The sequence below is a fragment of the Echiichthys vipera genome (genome assembly GCF_963691815.1).
Source record: "Echiichthys vipera genome assembly, chromosome: 1".
NCBI lineage: Eukaryota > Metazoa > Chordata > Actinopteri > Perciformes > Trachinidae > Echiichthys > Echiichthys vipera.
The window spans coordinates 20589119-20613688 of NC_139826.1; the positions used below are offsets into that span (position 1 = coordinate 20589119).

A 24570-nucleotide genomic window follows, 5' to 3' on the forward strand; every position below is an offset into this window, starting at 1 on the left:
CACCAACATGCATGCACAGCAGGACCGGCTGTCAAACACAAACAACAGAAAAACCCAGACTACACCAAACAAAGAGGAGCAACGACATCATTCTCAGCTTAGGATGCCATCACATCACTACATATTTACATTGCTAACATTTGTTTACTGCTATATCAATGTTCTGAATATCAAGTACAGCTCCTTTTACACATCAGACATCAAACATTCTCCCATGCTGTTGTTAGGCATCTAACACAAACTGAGTAAGATGAAATACTTTGTCTGTCAACAGGTACTGAAGTCTACATTCATCAGACATATAAAACAAATCAGGACATGCTGTAGACATTTTAAGAAAAAGCCTGTATCAAAGATTGTGATATAATAGGCATATACATGACATGTATTATCCTGCATAGAAATACTAGTACTTTACATGGTTGCATAGCATTTGGAAGAGTAACAGAACCAAAGTGAAAGTTGAAATACCAGTTTAATTGGCAGTTTACAGACACCTGAACCCAGGTCAGGCTTCATATCAGGGATGATCTCTGTGTCTTCTTTATACCAGTGGAACACTGATTCTTTCTTCAAGTTAGCAACCTACATTGAAAAACACAATCACACGTATTATCATTAACAAGGAAGATAGGTTTTTGCTTCTTTTATAGCTTCTATATACAGTAGCAGATCATCAAATCCCAATGGCCCAAAAACTGCACTTAGGCACTACCCCCATTAATCTGCCTTTAAAAGTCACTTATCATGGATGTGTTACATCTCCTCTTTTCATGGCAACCACGGCTATTTAACACTTGAAGTGTAACAGGGCCATTAGAAATATTCTGTGTATATATAGTTCCACCTTAGAGAAAACTTTTAATGCAGCTTACCTCAGATTTTACAACTCATTACCAAATGCAAATCCAACAAGTGAGTGATGTGTGGAGAATTCAGTTTATGTGGTAAGATATCTCAACGTCTGTACTTTGGGCCGTTACTCTGGCCCATTTCACAGGTAAAAAAATCCACTCTTTCTCTCAAGAGAACTTGGCCTGTAGTTATTTTCATAAATATATTGTGCCCTAACCTATCGTTGACACCAGCTACAAATGACCAATTTCATTTCTGCAAAATGGTTGATGGTTGACAAGTAAAAAGAAGTCCATGCTTGTAATGTATAGTCACAGAATTCAATCACTGACCCACAATTTACTGTATATGTATGTTGTGATTCTACATTATTCAAATTACATTATGCATTTGTTTCAACAAAACTGACAAACGGATTATGCAGATGTTGTCTCTGTTGTCTCGAGGGATATACACAACACTTTAATTTGGAAATTTTCTTAATTATGTGCTTCAGGCTAACAAAGTCGAAATATAAATCCCAACAGTGTAATTGTGGTTATTTTCAATATAGACCATATCATTACATGATTTCCACATCCTGCACTCGGCCTCCTAGAATGCCTAATCAGCTAACCACAAGTCAGACTCCCATTTGTTTAGAGTGTAAATATTCAATAATGATTGAGTTTGCCTGTGTTTACCTTGCAGACCAAAGTGACAGAGCAGTCATCTCCAACCTGAAGTGACAGGAACTCACTGAAGTGGGGACCTATGGTGGATAAAAGCAGGAGAGAAAGGCCCAGAGAAGACATATTGTAAGTAAGAGCTTAAAACAAATTACTTCTGGACCTTTATTGTATGAGCTCTATTTGCCTCATGTGTATGAGGTTAGAAATAGCTAATGCAAAATAACACTACCCCTAACCCTAAATAAAGAGTGTCTGACAGCAGCCATAAAGACATAATTTACAAAGGCAAAAAAACAGTTTTTCAGACCCATTGTCTGTTGACCATCATTTACAAAATGAACATCATGCTGTATTGAAGAAGACTTGAAACTAATGATTGAGACCATAAACTAATTAGGAAAATGTTGACTTGGATTAATCAGGTGAGAGGGTCATTTTCCCATTGACTTGCATATAACCTGACTTATTTTTGCAACCAGTGGAGTTGCAGCTTTAGGTTTAAGGCACTTCTGCATTTGCTTCACTTTTCAGACCTGGAAGCTACAGCAAACTCTATTATACAGTCATGTATAACAGTATATGTTCACACATTTATTACATACTGAACTTGTGGTTTATTTAAAGGTATAATATGTAGTTTTATCCTAAAATAATCTAATACAAAAGTTATCCCACTACAAGTGTGTGGATGTGTCTGTATCTGCAGAGACCCTTCTCTTTTGCCTGTATCCTCCGTTTACTTGGTATTTAGAGAGGGACAGGGACATTACTGGGTGTTGCTTGGCCCACATGGTTTAACCCCCTGCCTTTGACGGCATGCAGGGTGAGCAGCCTCTGATTCACAACTGCCACTTTATGACGCCCTTCCCACCAGCATCAGGTACTGAAGCGCAGGGCACAACACACACTGCATTCACTTATTTGCTAACGGTTTAGCACCGTCTACCAGGACTCTGTGGAGGTATGCATGTGTTTATTTGTGCTTTAAATGTAACTGCAGTGAAACAATCAGAGAATACCGTTTTGTCCTTACTGAACGGAGCTCGCCTTCACCACTCATTATCTTGCTTGCTAAACCACCGCTACGCTCTCTCTCCCTGGCCGTTAAGTGTAAGTCAGAGTGGAGAGGAGTGGCAGACTCTAAATGCTGTGTGTTTAAAACATTAATCAATACTTTCTACTTGTTATACCTTTAACTCTATATTTGTATGTCAAACCTTAACCTTTTGTTTTTATTGCTTTCTTCATAAGTATGAGCATTTTACATGGCTTTTATTTTCATTTTTGATTATGTTTGTAAAAATCATACTAAAATATTGTTTAGAAAAAATAATGCAGGTCTGTTTCATTTCTGACTACGCGGTGGAAAGATTGTTGGTCTCCCAGGCAACATAGTGGTGAGCTGGTCTCAGGCTAAGTAGAATAAAAGCTCATACAAGCTTAAGAGTGGATGATGTTTTGTATTTCTTACCCTCCTTGACTCTGATGTACTCTCTCCTCTGGTAGTCAGCCTCAGCCAGAGCTGCTTTGAAAGCTATGTGCACATACAGATACACAAAAACAGAGGATAATTAAAAGATCAAAGTGTTGCCCGTAGTTGCTACAGATTCTGTCAGTGGATTATCTAGCTAATAGACCTCTGTATGAAAGTGGAATCATAATTTCTGAAATTAAGCTTCGTATCCTTCGTACATAACAGCTTCAAACCCACCTTTACATTCATGAACTGAATATATTATCATAATGTAATCTATGCTAGAGCTACAGTAAGTCATGAACTTATATACTTTATACTTCATATGTCTCAACATGCTGTTAATTCTGACTGAGGTTTACCAGTATATTCACTGATTAGTAAGGAGGAAAATAAGGATTTGAATAATGGCATGTCCTTTTTGCACGCGTAAACTCAACATACTACATCAGCAGCTACGATGGAGGAAAAAAAACATTCATTCTTGCCTCAATTACGGTTGCGGTTTAATACCACTGTAAATTCTGAGTGGAAAAATGTTCTTTAGGTGGTTGATTGTAGTGAGTTCTAGCAAGGTTGTTGAATTGACCAGTTTTGAAAATAAGTGGAGATGCTAGTAGTGATGAATAAGACCTGGCCTCTCTTACCATCTCCAATCAGAACAAGTGAGCTCTGTGCTTTGCCTCCTCCATCTGTGATCTGACAGGTAAATGTTCCCTCATTATCCTCAGTGACGTGGTCCATGATGAACTCAATGATACCTGTAGAGACATCATGACCCATCTTGTTGGGCTGCAGAAAAATAGAGTTGGTTGTTGTAAAAAAGATAGGCCATAATATGCTTGAAGATAGTAAACAAAATATCCATATTGACAAAGTCTGTGACAATATGCAGCTGACTGAATCTTGGTCATCATACATCAAGGGAAGACAGATAATTATTTCAGCTTATAGCTAGAAGTCTTTTCCAGTTCTCTCTACTGTGTATCCATGCCTTTAACCACAGTGTATCTTACATCAGCTCCAGACATTTCCTTGTTGTTGGCAAAGAATTTGTAGGTGACACTGGAAGAAATTTCTTCAGCCTGCAGCCAGATCCTCATTCTGCCTCTCTCCAAAATCTTATAGGCCAACTCTGATTTCAGTGGGATGACTAGAGGAGAGAGGCAGAGAAAGGAAGGTTACCGGTTCAAAAACATTATTGCACGTATGTACTATTTTTATTTGGATCTGGACAGTAGGCAGAAGGACAGGTGAGGTGAATAGTGGTTAGGCAGGTGATGCAAAAGCAGGTAAGACTTGTTGGATCAAATAAAGAGAGAAACGTGCTCCTAAAAGAAGAAAGACATCTCAAAGGTTCAAAGCGAGTCAGAACAAAGCAAAATTAGGTGTGAAAGGGAGAAACTAATAAATAGAGTGGGTAAAACAGATTAGAGGTAGCAGGAAAAATGTAAGAGAAGAGAGATTAAAAGGGACAAAGAGAGTGATTATTAGAGATTTAAAGATTCAGCCAGAGGTACCTACTTGGATGTCTGATATCATAGCTGAGTGCCAGCATCTTTGCCAACTCTGAAAGATAGAGACCGCTTATTCATTTAATGCAACCATGGGCACAAACAAGCCATTAAAATGCATCTTAAACTCTGTATATAGATGTAATTTTATCAAGCACTTGGACAGGTACTTCAAGTACCAAGTTTGGAGTTGGAGAAGGAACTACTATAATTGTGTTTAATAGGAAGATGCAGATAAATGCACAACCTGGAGAAAATGTAACAATGTGGAAGACAATACATCACGGCTTAAAGGGATAGTTTGAATATTTTGAAGTAGGGTTGTAAGAGGTGCTTATCCATAGTCAGTGTATTACCCACAGTAGATTGCAGTTGGTATGCCGCCAGTTTGGAAAAGCCGGGAGGAATCCTGACATGGAAGCTAACCAATGTACTGCTGTGGATGGGGGCAGCAGCTAAACATATTTTAGGCACCTAAAAAATATTGTCTGACAGTCCTGTTTAAGTTTACATGGGGAGAACTTAAGCTGTTCCTTGCTCACGTAAAAGCCACCAGACTCAATGACTAAATTAGCAATTTTACCTCCCAGAACATAGGGTTGGCTGGCCTACCGCTGCCTCAATCCGTTAGCTTGTTTGAGTTATTTTGTGACTTTACAGGGTTAGGAACCAACAAAACTAACAAACAAGCTAACCGATTTAGGCAGCTGTTGACCAGCAACTTCTGTAAAATGACTGTTTTTGTCAATGGGGTCTGGTGGCTTTAATGAGAGCATAGATAACAGCTTCAGTTCCCCCCCCCACATAAACTTAAACAGTGCTGTCAGATGGCAAGGTAAAGTGGTGAAAATATTCGTGAAAAATGTAACATACACTTAGAACAACTAATACTGATGTTTTTTTAGGTCAATCTTTGTTAGGTGTCTAAAATATGTTTAGCTGCTGCCCCATCTACAGCAGTACACTCTTTAGCTTCCGTGTCTGTACTCCTCCCTTCACAAAACTGGGGGCCTATCAGCTGCCATCTACTGAGGGTAATACACTGACTATGAATAAGTATCTCATACAACCCCACTTCAAAAATCCGAATTACCCCTTTAAGTTGGACTGGAAAAAACTGTAGGCCAAATGGGAACCAATCTGTGTAAGGCGCATTGAATAATAATAGTATAGCCTCGTAGCATAGTGGTGCAATAGCAGGAAAACATTGTGGAATTTCCTGACAGAAAGCCCTTTGCCATGAAGACGTGGTTTTAAAAACCCACACACTGCCCCAAGCCAGGATAAATGTTGTAAGCAATGTGCTCAGCTAGTATTCATCAGATAGTTAATGAAATTGTTTGTTGCCTACGTGCCAGTGTGATGTGATCGTTTTTAATCACTGTCTCATTGCTTTCATCTTTGTTTCATCCTACACATCGCCTCAGTTCTTCGATAAATGGTGTAATTTTGACGAATTTTGGATGCTGCAGTACAGATGTTCAATGATCAAGGCATGAAAGATATTTGCATACTTTAACAGATGGAGGAAACAAATATTTACTCTAATTAAATATGGCTGATGAGACTATGGAGATAAAAGCAACTATTCGAATTACAGTGTGACAACAATAATACATACATACAATGCATACAAGTCAGTCTAGGCTGTAAAAAACTGAAACATAATATTCAAAAGATTGGGTTGCAGAGAGAATTTGGATTTCTGTACAGTTTGAAAACCATAGTTTGCCTGGGTAGTGGTAAATCCTACCTTCAGCAGAGATTGTAAAGCTGGATGACACTCCGTCTGTGTTAGTAACAGAAACAGAGTATGTCCCAAAGTCCTCTTTATCTGCATTCTTAAAGATCAGCTTAGAACTACGATGCACGGCAGGAGAGAGATGCAGACAAACACATGTTGCACATTTAACATTTAAGAATGCATTTTTATAGTATCTAATGGTTTACGTGTACACACAAATATTTGAGTGTGTGGGGTCTTACTGGCTGCCTTCTGTCTTAATCACTATTCCTTTGGAGAAATCAGTAATTTCTTTATAATCTTTCTTCCAGATAAACTGAGAGCCCTCGCTGATTTGGCAGGACTCGAATGACAGAACAATGTCACCTGACTTCTCATCCACAACGCAGGATACCTCCTGAGAGCCTTGAATACACAGAGACAAACACATGAAAGTGATCTTTTATAAACTGCACCAGTTTCGGTCTCCAAAAAAGGCACAATAGGAATTTTCAGTAGATTTTAGTATTTTATTGTAGCTGTCTGCTCTAATCCCCACTTTCATCTAGTCTCCAGCACTTTCAAAAAGAGAGAATCATTCCAACTTAGCAAAACCATGTGTGTGGACTATGATGTGTATTTTAAAAGTGATGCCTTTTTTGGAAATTGATGAGACAAATTTGATCTCCTTCTGTTTGTGAATATATGTTACCTTCTGCAGCCTTGGCTATCACAGAGTCAGAGGCCATTGAGGCCATACCTACTCCTGCAGCACTGACTGCACGCACTCGGAAGTTGTAGCTATTTCCCTCTTCCAGACCTGTTACCTGGGAAACAAAGAGATAAGAAAACAACCTGGTGTTGGCGAAGGGAGTATAGATATGATTTTTTTTTTCTAGAATGGCAAATTCCAGAAGTATTGACTCGGCTGGGAACCGTAGGGTCGCTGGTTCAAGTCCCTGTGTGGACAATGAATGTAGTGTGGACCGGTGGCTGGAGAGGTGCCAGTTCATCTCCTGAGCACTGCCAAGGTAGCAAGGCACCGAACACCCAACTGCTCGCGCGGACATCTCTCCATTAATTGCATGTATATAGGTCCTGTTGTGTGCATATGTGTGTATTTCCTGCCTGTGTGTTTAACCTGAATAATAATAATAATAATAATAATAATAATAATAACAAAGTTGAATTGAACATTTTTTTTATTTCCCCTTGCGGGATTGATAAAGGAATTCTTCTTCTTCTTCTTTATTGCAGTATGTTTTTCCATAACACCAGACACTGTATCTAGGACAACTTGTTGATGAGATGGTGACAGCAGTAGTCAATTCTGAGATCCAACAGCTGTAGCTGATATTTGCCAAATATGTCATATACTAACACCAATACCATTGTTTTTGGTAATAATTTGACATAATTTGTGTTCACTCGTAATTAATCTGTAGTTTGGAAACCTGTGTTCAATCAGGTTTCTATTACCAAGTAATCGAATACATAATACTGATAAGTTGACCGACTTGCCTGTGTCACATATCAGATCCAGCTGCTACTATTTTTAATTCTAAGTGATAATTCATGTCGATCTTTTTAGCTTAGCTCAGCCAGTAACTGTTGGATTTATCCACTAGATGTCAGTGTCACATAGTTTAATATCAGTGTATCACTGCATTCATTTTGCAATTAAATGTAATCAATTGCAAATATAACTCTGTGGCTGGTACAGGTTGCTCAAATGTAATGTATGGAAATCTAGAAATAATATTATAGCAAATAGGAGACTTGGTAGAGACAAATAAAAGTACAGAGGAGCACACTACTGAACAATGTGGATCTACAAAAGATCAAAAAAAGCAACATACTGTACAATGTAGCATTAGGAGCACAATGTATAACAGCTGTAACTTGTTTCAGCAGATCTTCTACAGATTGTAAACACGTCTCTTCTTTCAGGTGTCTTCCCACAGGCCCTGAAAACTGCTGTTATCAAGCCTTTCTTAAAAAATAACAACAATTTAGACACTTCACTAATGAACAATTATAGACCAATATCAAACCTCCCATTCCTCAGGAAAATCATTGAAAACGCCTTTTTTAAGCAGCTGAACAACTTCCTGTTAATGAACAGCTGTTTTGGCGTCTTCTAGTCAGGATTTAGACCACACCACAGCACTGAGACAGCTCTTGTTAAGGTCTTCAATGACATCCATTTAAACACGAAAAATGGTAAAATTTCTGTCTTAGTATAACTGGATCTCATTACTGCATGTGACACAGTCGGTCACAACATATTACTAGGCCGTCTGGAAAACTGGGTAGGACTTTCTGGCACAGCATTAAAATGGTTTGAATCCTACTTGAAGGACTACTTTGTGTCTATAGGTAAATACACATCTGAGCGGGCCCCAAGGCTCCATTCTGGGGCCTCTTCTGTTTAATATCTACATGCTGCCACTCATGAAAGACAACAATATATGTTACCACAGCTATGCAGAGGACACACAAATCGACATAACTATATCACCAGGCGACTATAGTCCAATACAATCACTGAGCAGATGTATCAAGCAAATCAACGATTGGATGGAGTAGAATTTTCTCCAATTAAACAAAGAAAAAAAACTGAAATTGTTGTTTTTGGAGCCAAGGAAGAATGACTAAAAGTCAGCACCCAACTTTAAACAGTAATGCTAAACCTATGTGTAATCATGGACTCAGACCTGAACTTCAACAGCCACATTAAAACAATAACAAAGTCAGCCTACTATCACCTAAAGAATATATCAAGGATTAAAGGACTTATGTGTCAGCAGGACTTAGGAAAACTTGTCCATGCATTTATCTTCAGCAGGCTCGACTACTATAACAGTGTCTTTACAGGTCTCCCTATAAAGTCCATCAGATAGTTGCAGTTAATCCAGAACGCTGCTGCTCGAGTCCTCAGTAAGACCAAAAAAGTTGATCATATCACTCCAGTCCTCAGATCTTTACACTTGCTTCCTGTCTGTCAAAGAATTTATTTCAAAATATATCTGTTGGTTTACAAAGCACTGAATGGTTTAGGGCCAAAAGACATTTTAGATCTTCTGCTCAGCTACGAACCATCCAGACCTCTCAGATCGTCTGGTACAGGTCTGTTCTGTGTCCCCAGAGTCAGAACTAAACATGGAGAGGCAGCGTTCAGTTTTTATGCACCACATATCTGGAACAAACTTCCAGAAAACTGCAGGTCTGCTGCAACTCTCAGTTCTTTTAAATCAAGACTGAATACTTTTCTATTTGCCGCTGCTTTTCAGTAAACTGCACTATAACTTCTGTAACTGTAACAACCTTTTATGTTTTAAAAATACCTTTTATGCGTTTTAAATATTTTATATGTTTTAATTTACCTTTTATATGTTTTAAATGCATATGTCTTATGTGTTATTTCTCCCAATGCTTTTAATGTTTTATGTGAAGCACTTTAAATTGCCTTGTTCTTGAATTGCGCTATACAAATATACTTGCCTTGCCTTGCCTTAGCAGTGCTGACATTAAACACCATCATCCACTCAGTTAAGGTATATACTCTTTTTTATACTATGTTACAAATATCTGGTGAAGAAAAACTATAACTAATTTAAACAGCTATGGCAGAACGTAAGGGCTGAGACTAACAATTATTTCCATTATCTGTCAATATAAGTCTATAAAATGCAGTAGAAGTAAAAGTAGAAATCACAATTTCCTAAAGCCCAAGCTGTCCAACAAACCTAAAAATGTTAAGGTTATAGTCATAGAAGACTAAGATAATTTAATTGATTATCAACTAATCAACTTATTATTTCAACTCAAATTGAAATGTAGATAAATAAGATACAATTATATGTAAGGATGGGTAACCCTAAAATAAATTGACCATATTTAAGATGCTCTCACCTTGAGGAAACGATGACTGGCAGCTGTCTCATTGGCTGTGGTCCAGTCAGAAGTGCCCTTCTTGGCATACTCAACATGATAACCTGTGATTTGTCCAGAACCAGTATAGACAGGCTTTTTCCATTCAACCACCACTGACTTATCTCTCACTTCACTGAAAGTCAGGTCATAGGCAGGTCCTAAAGGTTACAGAATGAGAGGAGTGAAGACACAAACGCACATTTACACATTGTATTTGTGTAATTTCAACAACATTCACTCTCTTCTTCCTCATTCACAAATCTATTTGGTAGATGTAAGTATAACTGCTATTAACCTGTGTTTTTTGGGCAACTTTCAAAGTTTGATGGTGACCAAGTAATTCAGAAAATGTCATTTACTAACCAGGCTCTGGCATAGTCCAGGCCTCACAGGTGAAGTCGGCTGAATGTTTGGCAGCTGGTCCAAGGCCGGCCAGGTTGGCTGCATACACCTGGAACTGATAAACTGCTCCCTCTGTCAAGCCCTCCACCTGTCAAAAAAAAATGTTACCATGGTTACTTTCAAACAAAATCGGCAAGCACCTTTCCAAGCCCCCACAAGCCGATGCGGTGTGAAATAATGGATAGTTGTAGTAAGTAGTTAGTAGTTAGTAGTTAGTGCATGCTTATCCAGTAATCCAAAGTGACCTAGATATTTTTCTTAGAATGTGGAAAAAAAACTGTAGTTAAAAAGAGAGAGAGAACAACCTACTTAAAGGTTTAGTCTGTGATACACCTTTTCTCAAATTCAGCAACTACCCCCTTGGGGACTGCCCGTTGTCTGTTTGTGTCCACTGAACATGTTCATACACTGGCTCTGTAAATGGCAAACAAACTAAGTGGCTTGGACAGAGCCATTCAACACTATTCCAGCAACATTCACATTTGTGCACAGGACAGGGTAAAGGCCATGGATGTATAAGAGAAAGGCAGTGGGACCAAGAGGGAGGGTAAAAAAGGAGCACTGACGAGAGGGGTGTATTTGTTTTGGTGTTAAATTCAAATATCCTCAATCTTTCTGCAGAACTGCAGACTACTTCTTTAAGTACTTTTAACAAATTCATGTTTAAATTGTTGATCCCCTTTAGTTTACTTAGATTCTACAGACATTATTTTACATACCTTATAAAGTCTTTCTGTGAGTGGTGGGATGTTAACCTCCCTCCACATGGTTGTTCCGCTGCGTCTTTTGTCTACATAATACTCCTTGATCTTTGTTCCTCCAGAGTGAAGAGGTTTCTTCCAGTTCAGAACCATTGAATGGCCATCACAGCTCAGCAATGCAATGTCATAAGGAGCAGAGGGAGTGGCTGAAAAGGCAGTAAAGAATTGTTATACATAGAATCACAATGAGAATACTTCACAGTGATCATCACAGTCCAGCAGCAAGACATTACAAACCAGGTTATCATCATTATCATCATTATTGCAAAAAATATGTCAATACTGACTGAGGGCAGCCTTAACAGTTAGAGGTGCAGACTCCTGGGATTCATCACTGAGACCCAGCTCATTGATAGCCTGGACACGGAACACATAGGTTTCTCCTGTGGTCAGACCGCTAACCACAAACCTGCAGAAACAAATTCACATGCTTATTGAGTATTGCTTTATAGTCGATAATCAACAATCAAAGAAAGACGTGTTTTTGTTTGCTTGAAAACATACTTGGTGGTCTTGTGAGGTTTGTGATTGGCCGAGGTCCAGTCCTTGGACCCCTTCACGCACTGGTCGATGTAGTAGCCAATCAGATTGTTGGGTTCCTTTGGTGGAGCCCACTGGATGAGGACAGAGGTATTCGTTTCCCTTGTAGCAACCACCTGACCGGGAGCAGATGGCACACCTGAAGACAACACAAAAAATAGCAAATGTAAAAATGTACTATAAATTATGTATAGATAAATAAAAAAATACAGACCTTTGAGTTCCTGAGTCTCGATAGGTCCAGACGGCTCTGATGGCTCACTGGATCCATAGATATTGGCAGACAAAACTCTGAACTTATATTGTTTGCCCTCTGCCAGGTCAAAGACAGCATAACGAGGGGAACGAATAGGAACCTGAGTGTTAACACGCTGCCACGCACCACCGTCTACCATGCACTGTGGGGAGAGAGAGAGAAAAAGCATGGCTGCACATAAAGATATGTTGTGCTGCTCTTTACCCTGGATTTATTGCAGATCTTAAGTCATTTTTAGATCAGTCCAGTCAGTTCACAATAGTGTGATCTTGTGAAAACAGTGTATTGCATTGGGTATACAGTATGGTTGTTTCTTTGACACCAAAATTTGCCTTTGCCTTGGACCAAATACAGCAGTTTACAGAAAAGTATTTATTGTCATCCACAGATTTAATGCACATATTCAAATCATTCTAAGGTGCCTCTGATTAAGTAATCTTGTTTTTTCCTAATCCACCCTTAGACTTCCAAGGAGAAAATACCACAATTTTGCACAAACAACCACACAAACGCAGAGGCAGCCTTTTACCTCTTGATTTCAATATATACATTACAGCTTTACTAAAGAAGGGAGGGGATTAAAACACAAGAATGTACAATCTTATGCCCAGTTCCCACCGAAGATTCGCGAGGAGACGAAACGAAACAAAACTGTTTTAGAACGTTGCAGGTAAAAGTTGCAGCGGTGTGAACTAACCGTCTCGTCTGGACTCAAACCTGCAGATGTTGTTGCCTGCGACTCAGCTTGTCAAGTCTCCAGCAGCTGGTTTCAGAATGTAAGACAAGTCACCTGTTTCAACAGCCAATTAAGTCTTAGCAAAGTCTGCTGGTCAAGTCACTTACAAACTGCCATCCGGTTGTATTGGCTGTTTTGGACGGAGGCTCAACGAGTGTGCGTGAGATAGAGAGAAAAAGAGACACAGAGAGAGGGCCGAGCGAGCAGTACAATGAATAAGGAGAGAGAGCACCGTAATTGGTCTTACATGACCGGCAAAGTAGTGTACAATCAGTGTAAAGTGCAGTATTCAAAGCAGAATTGGTGACAGTGTGACATGTTACCTTTTCTATGTAGTACCACATGGGAGCCTTGCTGGAATATGCAGGGGCTTTCCAGCTCAGAACAACGTATGTCCTGTCTGTTTCTGAGGCATTAATTCCTGATGGAACACCTGGCGGCTTTCCATCAGCTACACACATACACACACACACACACACACACACACGATAAAGTAGACAGACTTGCACTGTGACACACAGTTTTCCTTAACCTGTACAGAAATAAACTTGAAGGATATTATAGAAATTACATACAATAATACATATGGATGTGTGGAGTTTAGTAGAAACTCACCTTCAATTTCATCATCGTAAGAAACAACATCTAGTTTTCCTCCAAGTCTTTTGGCTACAGAAAGATTAAAAAAACATTATCACCAATCTGCTTTATGTTCATGTTAAGTTACAGAACTGCATTTATTGTGAAGCGCTTGGCAGATCATTACACTGGAAAGCAAACATTACTGTTCCTCCCATTTATATAATCAAATTATATGTCAGTTTTTGATAAATGATGAGAGGATCAGCCATTTATAAAACTGCTGTGACCAAAGAGAGGTACATCATTCAAACAGGAACCAAACTTTGACCCCTAAATGTAGCAGACATCCAATAAAGCAGTTTTGAATTAAAGAACTTATCTGAGCAGCAATAAATAAATTAAAAATAAATAAAATAATTAAAATTTAAAAAATTAAAATAAATTCTGCAGTTTGCCATATAAAAAGAAAGAGAAAATAGACATATTAACAGCAACATGACTTGTAACATCTATAGTCAGTATACACAATTTACTGTGAACCTGCTTAGTGATTTAGGTAAAAAACTGATCATGTAGCATGGTACAATATCTAACCATCATACTCAAATTTGAACAAAAAAAAGCCATACAGGTATGTTTAAATTTCACATCGACACATTTGTGCAAGTCTTCAAAATATGTAATATAAAGGGCAAGGATGACATTTCTCTAGACTAAGTCAGTTAAACCCACCATGAAGCCTCTCGAACTCAGTAGGGTCCAGTGCGGCGATAGGATCAGACATGCGGGACGCTTTGCTGATTCCGTGTGAGTTGACTGCTCTGACCCTGAAGTAGTAGGAGTGTGATTCAAACAGCCCAGACACTGGGTATTTACAAATCTTTATGGGGTGGTCATTGCACTGGGTCCAGTTTTCAGTTCCAACCTCACATCTACAAAATTAAAATGAAATGAGACAGGAAAAGAGGAAAAGGAGTTTAAGCGTAGAGCCTAACGGTATAACATGCAGGATTATCCTAAAAACAATGTAAAAACTAATAGAAAACTCCCTCCCAACCATCACTTATTACCCACTAGAAGAGTGTAGTGGTGTCTGTATATCTGCCAAGATCCTGCCCTCTTCATTTTCCCTTTTCTTATCATATTGTTGGACGTTTATGGCCGTCAGCAGAGCCTTTGGGCCCCATGTGGGTGCCACTTTAAATCCTTTGTGCTTACAAACACCAACTGACAATTGCTACATATTACACCTATAAAATGAATGGAGAAGTACAACGAAATTATCCAGTGTAAATAAAAGTCCAGTACCCCTCAACTTGTACAGATAGTCAAGTGAACCATATGTGATGACTTACAGTAATCAGTCTCTATATTGGTTAGTTTATCTATTTATAATGTTTATGTGTCAGTAACTCCTACTTGTCCACAAAATATCCAAGGATTGGTCCCTCTGTGGTGGTATTTGGGGGCTTCCATGACACAATGACGTAGTCTCTATTGGCATCGTGGATCTTGATGTCCATAGGAGCACCAGGTGCACCAGGGACTGGGGGAGGACCGTCTACACAGGAAGTGACATTTTCATAATCATACTATTAGTAAGTAATACATATACGGTATGAAGAAGTATAGTTATATAATTCTGTAAAATCTGTTGTATCATGTTAACAACAAATCAATAACAATGAAATCTACCCCAGTCTCTGTTACCTGAGACAGAGACAAATGCACTGTGCTCTGCGGTGCCTCCTTTAGTGACCATGCGTAGTGTGTAGAGGCCTTCATCATCTTTGAAGAGGTTTGGAAGAGTCAAGGTGCTGGCTCCTCTGCCAGTTTCAATCTTCACCCACTTTGAGTCAAACAGACGTTTGTCTGGAAATGAGACAGGATCATGAATTCAGTGCCCCTTCCTGTATGATTCTTAGAAACCTCCATGTAGCAACATGCTTCTATGAATTATGCATGAGGTCTGACTGCATATAGGGATCTTGAATAAAAAAGATGAACCTATTACAATTTGCTTTTATCCCACATGGTACCTGTAATGTCTACAGAAACACATAGCAAATTAAGCTCATCATAAAATGCGGGAATATCGCTGGTCTATTTAACTAAATTTACTATAATTAATTAGCAGTGGAGATGATGTCCGTAACATATTCCCATTTTTCCACTGCTGTGCCTCTGGCTGCATGTCAGCTTGATTGGATCTGGTAGTCACGGTGGCAGGCAGTATATATTACCGGCAATTAAAGTGTAATTACATTGTCATAAAATTCTACTTTATAACAATTACCATCTCTATACCACTGTGCCTCTGGCTGCAGGTTGGCCAGGTTGGGGTTCAGAGTCATGGTAACACTCAGAGTGGCAGATCCTCCTTCAGTGGCAAACACTGGCCCAAACTTCTCCAGAAAAGTAATGTGGATTTTAGTGTAATGGATCTTAGGAAGCATGGCCGCTGAAAAAATGGAGAAAGGGAGAATGAGAGAGAGACAGATTAAAACAGGGCTGTTGATAACGGCTTGTTGTTTCACACACTGCTTTGAAAAGAGAGAAAACTCAGTATGATGCTTACCTGTGAAAGGCAACCATGCATATGAACAGGACTCCTCCTCTTGCTTGTACCCTACATGATTAAAAAACAAACATACCATAAGTTTGACATTATTATTATTATTAGCAGCAGCAGCAGCAGCAAGTTGTAATATTAAAGGCTAAGCCATTGGGGAAAAAGCAAACGGATGGTGACAGATGGCAGTAATGGAAAACTGACAGCCTGATGTGTGCAGTTATAGATCCAAGTGCTTCCGCCATTTGTAAGCACAAATAGGTTGTTATGGAACTCCAGTTATTGTGAATTGAACAATCACTAGAGATGTTGGAAATGTTATTGATATAACTGCCCGAGTTGGTCCTGCAACTATTCATCAACTTTACTATTAAATGTATCACATAAAAAAAGCATGTTAACAAATAATCTTGAGTTACAGTTTTTTTTTTTATTGCTTTGACCTGGGTTAAGAAACTGGTAACCTCTCAGTCTTCATCATCACTCTCTCAACAGAGCAAAAGACACCTCTTGCAAATGAGATAACCCATTGTCATTGTTTTGACACACCTCCCGCACCCTTTTGCAAATCAGTTAACGCAGATGTCATTCAAGCAGTCCAAACTCCATTGCTTTAGCTGTGGTAACCAAACAGAAAATATATGTTCCCATCTCTTAGAAACTTCTTGACCAGTATGCAACCACTGAAGCACCTGTGTGACATTGCTTCACACAACTTTTCAATTTGCAATCAGTATGCCCAAGATATAGATGCAGAGGCATGCCAAGGCTGGATCAGGCATGCAAGAAGATTTTTCCGGAGGTGCATCGCAAGAGAAAATATTGAGTGCGATGTAAATGAGGCCATGTGGCCTATTCGTCAAGAGAGAATTGACTAGAAGAGATTTTTTTCTTTATTGTACAGAATTTTTATTTTTATTTTCCTTATGTCTTACACAGTGATGGATTTTTATACTATATATGTGGTTTCTCTTGGAATATTTCATTTCTTAGCCACAATCTCAAAAAAAAGAATGAATACTGCATTCAATAAAATTGGAAAAATCATTGTATATGATTCTGGATCTATTTTTTTTTGCAATAAAGCAAATTGGCACTGATATGTAAGCTGCTGACCAGTGATGCAGCACTGATTCACATTGAGAGCTGAATTTTGATGCCCCTTGTCTAATGACTGATTGGAAGCGCTTATGTACTTGTGTGCAAGTTGTGTTGTTTGAGGGCAAAATTTGCTTTTGGTCCATATTTTAAATGTTTTGGCGGAGGTAGAGCCTCTTGCAGGCAAAATTAGTCATTCTGAACATTGGTGCGACTGTTTAGGCCTTTGCGTTAACAGTTTTGAAAAATGTGGATTTTGAGTCGACTACTGCGTCAAAGCAATCAAAAAGAACTGTAAGAGTTGTGCAATGAAAACATGTGACTAGATGTCATTTTTAAGACCCTAACTATAAGATAATTCAATACTTTTATTGAACCCACAGATTCCAATTGGTAGTACGAAACAGAACTTGCCAAGTCTGGCTTGAATGCACTCTGACCAATTAGCCAATCAGCATGTTCTGGTGTGGCTATATGATACACGTCACACTATAACATTCAATACAGTGCAATCAGATAGAAGGACTTACTCTTGACAATGATGGAGGCTTGGCTAGAGGCCTGTCCATGGCTGTTACAAGCCACAGCCGTGTACTGGGCAGTATCATCAGTTGAGCATCTATAAAAACACAATAAAACACAAGGTTTCCAGGTTAATATACCTATCAGCCTACATATGTGTAAATGACACATTCAGTTTGGGTTTTATTCTTTGAAGGTTCCTAGTCACCTTATATCAAGCCTTGGATGTTTATGCAAGTCTTTAGTAATGTTTACAGTCATCAAGCTGCAAAATGCCTGTCGTGATTGAGTGGCAGCATGTAGTACTTCTGTGTTTCTTATGATTTGCATGTTTCCTCTAAATCCTCATATGTACACAATATGTTGCTGCTTTTGTTCCCTCTAGAGCCATATGGTCACAGATGTCTCACAAGCCCCAAGCAAATTGCAGAAGCTTCTTATCTAGTCAATCAAATTCTGTTCTTAGATGAGCCAAGAAAGAGGCACAAGAGGGCCACTACATGGGTCAAAGCTATGTTTTGATTTGTCATTGCATGTCATGCAGTCATTACTTGAAGACCAATAGATAAATCTCTTCCTAGTTTCACTCTCTTTTATCCTTTGGTCTCTTCATCTTGCTGTACCTCTTTTTCTTTCTGATGCTCTTCTCACCAACTTTTCCACCTCCTCCTATTACACTACAGCTAACATGGAAATTTCAGCCCTTGCAGAAAGGGTAGGCTGGTGTAGCCATAAGGAGATGACTGCCATTATTGAAGGAAGGGACTACAGCAGGGAGCAGAGGGAGTTGATGATGGCAGCAAAATGTATTCCTTTTTTGAATCACAATAGCATTCAGTTAATCCTGTGTGGAAAAAACTGTGTGTGTGAGTGTGTGTGTGTGTGTGTGTGTGTGTGTGTGTGTGTGTGTGTGTGTGTGTGTGTGTGTGTGTGTGTGTGTGCGTGTGCGTGTGCGTGTGCGTGTGTGTGTGTGTGTGTGTGTGTGCGTGTGCGTGCGTGTGTGTGTGTGTGTGTGTGTCTGTTTGTGTGTGTGTGTGTCTTTGTGTATGTGTGTGTGTGTGGGGGGGGGGGTAGGAGGGGGTGTACAGGAATGCCAAGTTGTTAAGATCTAGGACTGAGAAGTGTGTGTGTGTGGGGGGGGGGGATTCTGCATGTCAGTCATGATCAAGGCTTAAAATTACAACAAGCTGCTGGTAATTTGTAATTCAAAAGAGATTCATCCTCTAACCGTCTTCCAGGGTATTTTTAGAACTGTTTTTTTTTCTATGTGTTAATTTAAAAGGCACTTTCAGTGTATATGGTAATTTATCTAACAGTCTTGAGTGTTTTAGACCACTTAGACAAATTGCTGCTGACTGAACTGTGTAGAAGTAAAATGGAGCTAAAGGTGACTTGATCCAAAGAGGGAGTGATGACTGAAAGAATCCTGGCGGATCACGTACCACTGAGGTCAGCACTCGGGAACAGCTGAGCTTGAAGAGTTGGAGGCTGGAGGAAGAGCAGTCAGTCAGCTGACCCTGGTGTTATTACTCTTGTTTGAATTTATGTGGCGACCCTGACCAGAAACATTTTCTGATAAGTCAATATGTTGGCTTGGGATATGTGATAAGCCAGTCAGCGTGAGCAAGTGTCATGAATAGTTAAGTGTAGCAGTGAGTCAAGAATTACAAACCCAGTAAATGACCAATAATCCTTAAAGCCTAACAGACATATGAAATGCATTTCCTACTGTATTTAACCATTTAACAAACCTTTGTTTCAAATGTTTAGACACCTGCATTGTTTACATCAGCTTGTAGTCATCTTTTTCTTATCTCTTAATGTTGCTGCATTTAATAGTGCATTGTACTGCCACAAACTTTTACTGCTCTCTGCAGACGGCACAAAAGTGTATCATGCAGAAAATAAGAGTAATAATTATAATTATGGTTACTCTAGTGTTTTAGTAGGGGGGTTAGTTATCCTGGCCTTAAATGGGTCAAGCTTAAAAAACCTACAATCCTACATTTTGCATTATTCAACTCAACAGCGTCTTTTTTTTCAACCTCCATATCTGTATATTATGATAGAATTTTTCTCTCTCTCCCTCCAGAACCACAGAAGATGCTAAACAACTGTTTTCGCAAGCCGAGAAGTACTAAGACAGTGTCAGTTCCTTTTCCAAAATGAAAACCAGTTTATCAAGTCGTCAAAAGTTCCACAGGAGACCCTTTAACAATCCTAAATTCTTTGTTTTCTGACTTATTGCACCTTGGGATCTCCAGAGAATGGACTCCACCTTTAGCTTCAACCAGATACGGTCCAGAGGACATGCACAGGATCCCACCATCTTTATACCTGAAAAAGAGGAAAATTACTGCTAACTTTCATCAAGACAAGTGAAATCGTTATAGACAACGTTTTTAGCAGCAATTTTTCATAACATCACTACTAATCTCTACCATCATATTATTACTATTATATCTAAAAGAAGACCTATCCTCATTAAATAATTTACGGTTGAGTAAATTGAGTGCCAAAAACACAATTATTTTTGTCAGTATAGGTATTAGATCACCATCTTAAAAGAAAGACAGGTTGTTAGTTTTTACTCACCATTTTACAATAGGCATGGGGAAGCCCTCAACAGTACAGAAGAGTTTGATTGGAGTGTTTTCAAACACAGTGTGGGATCTGAGCCTGACCAGGAAATGTGGTCCCCTGATCATAGGCTCCTCACGCACATATTTGCCCACCATCTTTGACGTTACCTAGACAGGGAAACAAGAATATCAATAGAAATTAATGAAAGGAATAATATACACATCTTACTCACACACTCTGTTATTGCCTTATTATCATATTACTGTACTATATCATATTATAACAAACAAAACAATCAGGTTCAGCAGCCATTGTCTCAATATGAGTTCAGTACAGATAACTGCACATAATGTTCACTCATGGATTATAAGCAAGTCTGGGAAAGTTCAGAGATTCTTACCACTTCTTGGATGCGAGCATGTGTTTTGTGCTCATATCTTTCCTCCATCGCCTCAGAACTAAAGACAAACAGTAAGTCAGTTTTGTGAACAATTAAAGTTTTCCTAGAACACAGGCTGATGATTTTGTAAATTCTTAAAGATATATATGATTTTGAACATGTAACTACTGTTTCAAATATTTAAGATGAGACGTTGGTATCTCTGCACAAATAGCATTTGTGCTGCTATGACACCAACATAAAAGAAAAATGTGTGGTTGATATTAGAGAGTCTTAAGCACCATAAAAAAGGTTTTTCAAGAGGTTGCATTATAGTATATATTTCACCTTACTGTTTAACATCTGTGTTCAAGAAATGACAGTCTAAGCTTCAGAGAGTCATTAGCTTTCGACGTGGTAATTACTGTCTGACTGCTAACCATTGGGCACCACTGGGCAAATATGATCATACTGCCTCCATTTGTTAGCTGAGTCTCAAAAACAACTTAACTTACAATAACTTAAAATTTGTGATTTGGATCATTGCTGCTGACACAGCTTTTTAAAAGGAGGACATAATTTAGCCACAAAATCCTCCCTGTGTACTGCTGCTATACACAGTCTCTTTACGCAGAGCTAAATCACAGATTCAGCACAGTATGTCACTGAAGGCCCAACCCATGATAGGCTGCCCCAGAGCTGCCCAATAGCTGCCTGTTGGCTGAGAGCAGGATTTTGTCAGCAGGAGAGACACATCCAGCAATGGGAAGCTTTGAATATCTTCCATCACTGTTGTCCATAAAGCTTTCAGGCCTGATGATCCTGAGAGCTGGCAGACCAAGCAGTCAGTGTGGGGGACACTGGGAGGAGACTGATGCCGGAGGGGCCATGTTGTGTATTAAGAGAGGAAGATGACCAAAAGTAATGTCTTCTGTCTTCTTTTGCAAGTGGATGGTTGGAAGAATGACAACCATTTATGTAGCGCATGGGGTATGTCCAAATTGAAAAAAGTGAATAAAACAAAAGTATGTGAAAAAAAGAACATACTAACGTGCTTTGTCACCTACACAACTAGGAATTCAGATTTGAAGCAGAGGAAAAGCTATTCTCCCTTGTGGTTGTTTAAATGTGCCGGGATTGATGGCTAGTCTGTAGAGGAATAATCATCTTGAACATACAAATCAAACTTATATTTCATCAGTCAAACAGTGTTCAGGAAACATTACACACACAAGCTTTATACTTACTTGAGTTTGAAATAAAAGATAAGGGAATCGGTTAGGGAAATAAGTGCTGTACCGGCTCTACCACTACAATTTGAAGAATTCAACATTGTCATTGAACACTGAGAAAAGGTTAAATGAGAAAAGGTTAGACTTGTGTGCTGGTTAGCTGCTCATTAGCAATATTGAAAAAAGAAGCAAGAAGAAATGAGCAGGAGTAAGAACATCTTTCTTTCATTTTCTAGTGTTCAGTCTAGACGTACAACACAGCACACAAAAACAAACTCATACATAAACATTCAAAGTTACCACCTATCAGCTAAACTGCTGCTGTGATTAGTAGCAAAAATATGTATTTTTATACTTGAAATCTAACAACACACTCTACAGCACAAGCATCTTCAAGAAAGCTTGAGAAAAAAATAAAATTTTCATTTTTAGCCTAAAAATTATGTTTCCATACAACAAAAACGCATTCTCCATTACAATACGAGATGTATTTGGTTACATTTGTGTTTGATGTATCGCTTATGTTTCAAATCATTGTTCTAGAAAGTCCAGTTAGGGTAGAAGTTGGGGGGATGGATGGATAAAACAAACACAGTATTTTCATGCAGGAGACTGCTGTTTATGTTCAGTGTGAAACCAAAGGTCAACATTGACTTATGTAACGTACTTCACTTCAAAACTTAAATCACATAACAAACATACTTATTTTAACCAAAACCATCATCTTTTTCTAAGAGATGGGGTTGATAGTCAGTAATGATCAATTATTAAAAATGCTCATATTGATTTTGAAGATCGACATCCATTATGAAAACACAAGTTTAGCTTGGCCAACTCACCGTTAGTTTGGTCTTGATGTTAGTTTAATGTTAAACAGGTTAGCCTTACAGTTTTAACCTAGTCCACGCTTACTATTATTATACTACTGTTAGCTTAATGTTTTAGTGAGAATTAGCATTTATATTGTAGCATGTACCTGCTGTATTCTTTGACCAAATATTTGCTCTGTTTGTGGTGGTATTCATGGTTGTAATTCCCACGTTTCATCCACACTGACATGGTGACACTGTAGATACTGACCTGTTGGACCAGCAACAAACACACAAACAGACAAACAGACTGACATGGTAACAAAGTACAGTTGATCTTTACTTTCAAGTCAGACCAGCAACACAGTGACACCAACATACACAAACACAATGGCTACCAACCCTTAAGGACTGTCAAAGTGACTTCAGGAATGCAGTCGTGAAGACAAGAAGGAAGGAACAAGATGGTTAAATATTCAGAGGAGTGTTTTGGGCTTTAGAAACAAACTCCTGTCTTTAATGACTTGGTGTTTTGCAACAATTAGCATTACATTACAATTGTTAGCCTGACAAAGCCAGACTAATTTACAAATGCGTATTATTCTGGAACCTCTCATTTCATTTTCTGTTGCAAGTTGAAGTGGTGCTTGGTCCATTTTCAAGAAGTAAGAAAATGTCTGCCTGCTCACAACCTTTGTCAAATTACAGCAAAACAGTACACTTAAATGTGCTTCTGAAAACACAGAATCTTGATCCATATTCAGTCAGTGCTGCCTAATTTGACAGTTTGATCTGAGCTTTATGAGCCTGGTAAAGTTACACTGGACATAGAATGCCAGTTACATTCAGTAACTGTATACAAGCATGACGCACCTCTGTCAGTCATCATCTTTAACCCGCCCCACATCACAACGGTTGTGATTGGCTTGGCCAGGATCTGGCCGGCTGGAAAGCTTGCTGAATGTGAGAGGGTCCGGACGTATGTGCAAGAGCAAATGAAATGTGAGCTTGGCAGATTCATCTGGTTCCCAGGCTAACAATATGCATAAAGAGTGAACAATAAATTTGTGTATGCTGCCTCGTCCCCTGCAAAAACAAAAGCCCTCCTGGAATTTGGTCACATGGAGTTGGCAACACTGTCACACACAAACACAACAGTCTCACTGTCAACTTCGGGAATGACAAGGTGACACTATATTGATTTAAAGACACCAATAACACAGACACAAGTGTACACACACATAAACAAAAGGCATGAATGTAGACTATTGTTGGACAAGTAATGTATATAAACAGTAAGTGGCAACAGTTTCAACAAAGATTGTCCATCAGTTGGACAGCTCCAAATTCCGCACAAGTAGTTTATTACATTTTTATATATTTTTTACAGTTTTGTATACAATGGTTGAGTGTGAATACCTGTATGTTCCACTTTAAAGACAAGTGAATGAAACAATACTTAATTAAACATGAAAGGATAGTTGCTTAGGATGAGCTGAGCTCTGTAAAATAAAATAAAAATCTAATCATAACAAGTTCCTATTACTCACATTCCATATCCTGCACTAATAGCAAGACTGAGACATAACATGGCATGAATACAACACAGATATTATTACCACTGATATAGAAAAAGAAATAAAGGGAAACCCTGCCACATATGCATCACTGAAAGTTAAGTGCTGTGTTGCTGTGTGTAATATAAACATGTTTTTCAGTACACACACTCAAGCAAGAGCATAACTTTGTCTTACATCATGCAGATGTGGCGGCGACTTCCTTACATCACCTAGGTCCTCATACACTAGAAATAAGGTCAGATGAAACATAAAGAGATTCTACCTGCCCAACCTCACCCTGAAAGCTATTGAGACATGCTACTCTGGCAAGATAATTCCTGTTTCCACATCTCTGAAACACCCGCC

General features: G+C 38.8%; 1 protein-coding gene across 2 annotated transcripts in view; it reads right to left on the reverse strand.

Moving 5' to 3' along the window:
• myom2b (myomesin 2b) overlaps nt 1-24570 on the reverse strand; it is a 36205-nt gene that overhangs the window by 10374 nt on the left and 1261 nt on the right. The window contains exons 2-28 of one of the 2 annotated variants that reach the window (XM_083914972.1): nt 22813-22916; nt 20626-20683; nt 20238-20392; nt 19893-19979; nt 17651-17739; nt 16029-16079; nt 15747-15911; nt 15161-15322; nt 14870-15011; nt 14183-14382; nt 13484-13537; nt 13192-13319; nt 12091-12274; nt 11841-12015; nt 11624-11745; nt 11295-11482; nt 10537-10663; nt 10153-10331; nt 6950-7064; nt 6501-6663; nt 6268-6374; nt 4525-4569; nt 4017-4153; nt 3648-3792; nt 2998-3060; nt 1539-1606; nt 472-585 (exon numbers count right to left, since the gene is read on the reverse strand). In XM_083914972.1, coding sequence (XP_083771098.1) covers nt 472-585; nt 1539-1606; nt 2998-3060; nt 3648-3792; nt 4017-4153; nt 4525-4569; nt 6268-6374; nt 6501-6663; nt 6950-7064; nt 10153-10331; nt 10537-10663; nt 11295-11482; nt 11624-11745; nt 11841-12015; nt 12091-12274; nt 13192-13319; nt 13484-13537; nt 14183-14382; nt 14870-15011; nt 15161-15322; nt 15747-15911; nt 16029-16079; nt 17651-17739; nt 19893-19979; nt 20238-20392; nt 20626-20683; nt 22813-22895 — 3306 coding nt within the window. In that variant the 5' untranslated portion in view covers nt 22896-22916. Of the gene's footprint in view, nt 1-471; nt 586-1538; nt 1607-2997; nt 3061-3647; nt 3793-4016; nt 4154-4524; nt 4570-6267; nt 6375-6500; nt 6664-6949; nt 7065-10152; nt 10332-10536; nt 10664-11294; nt 11483-11623; nt 11746-11840; nt 12016-12090; nt 12275-13191; nt 13320-13483; nt 13538-14182; nt 14383-14869; nt 15012-15160; nt 15323-15746; nt 15912-16028; nt 16080-17650; nt 17740-19892; nt 19980-20237; nt 20393-20625; nt 20684-22812; nt 22956-24570 lie in introns of both variants that reach the window. The other variant, XM_083914973.1, reaches the window with a different exon arrangement.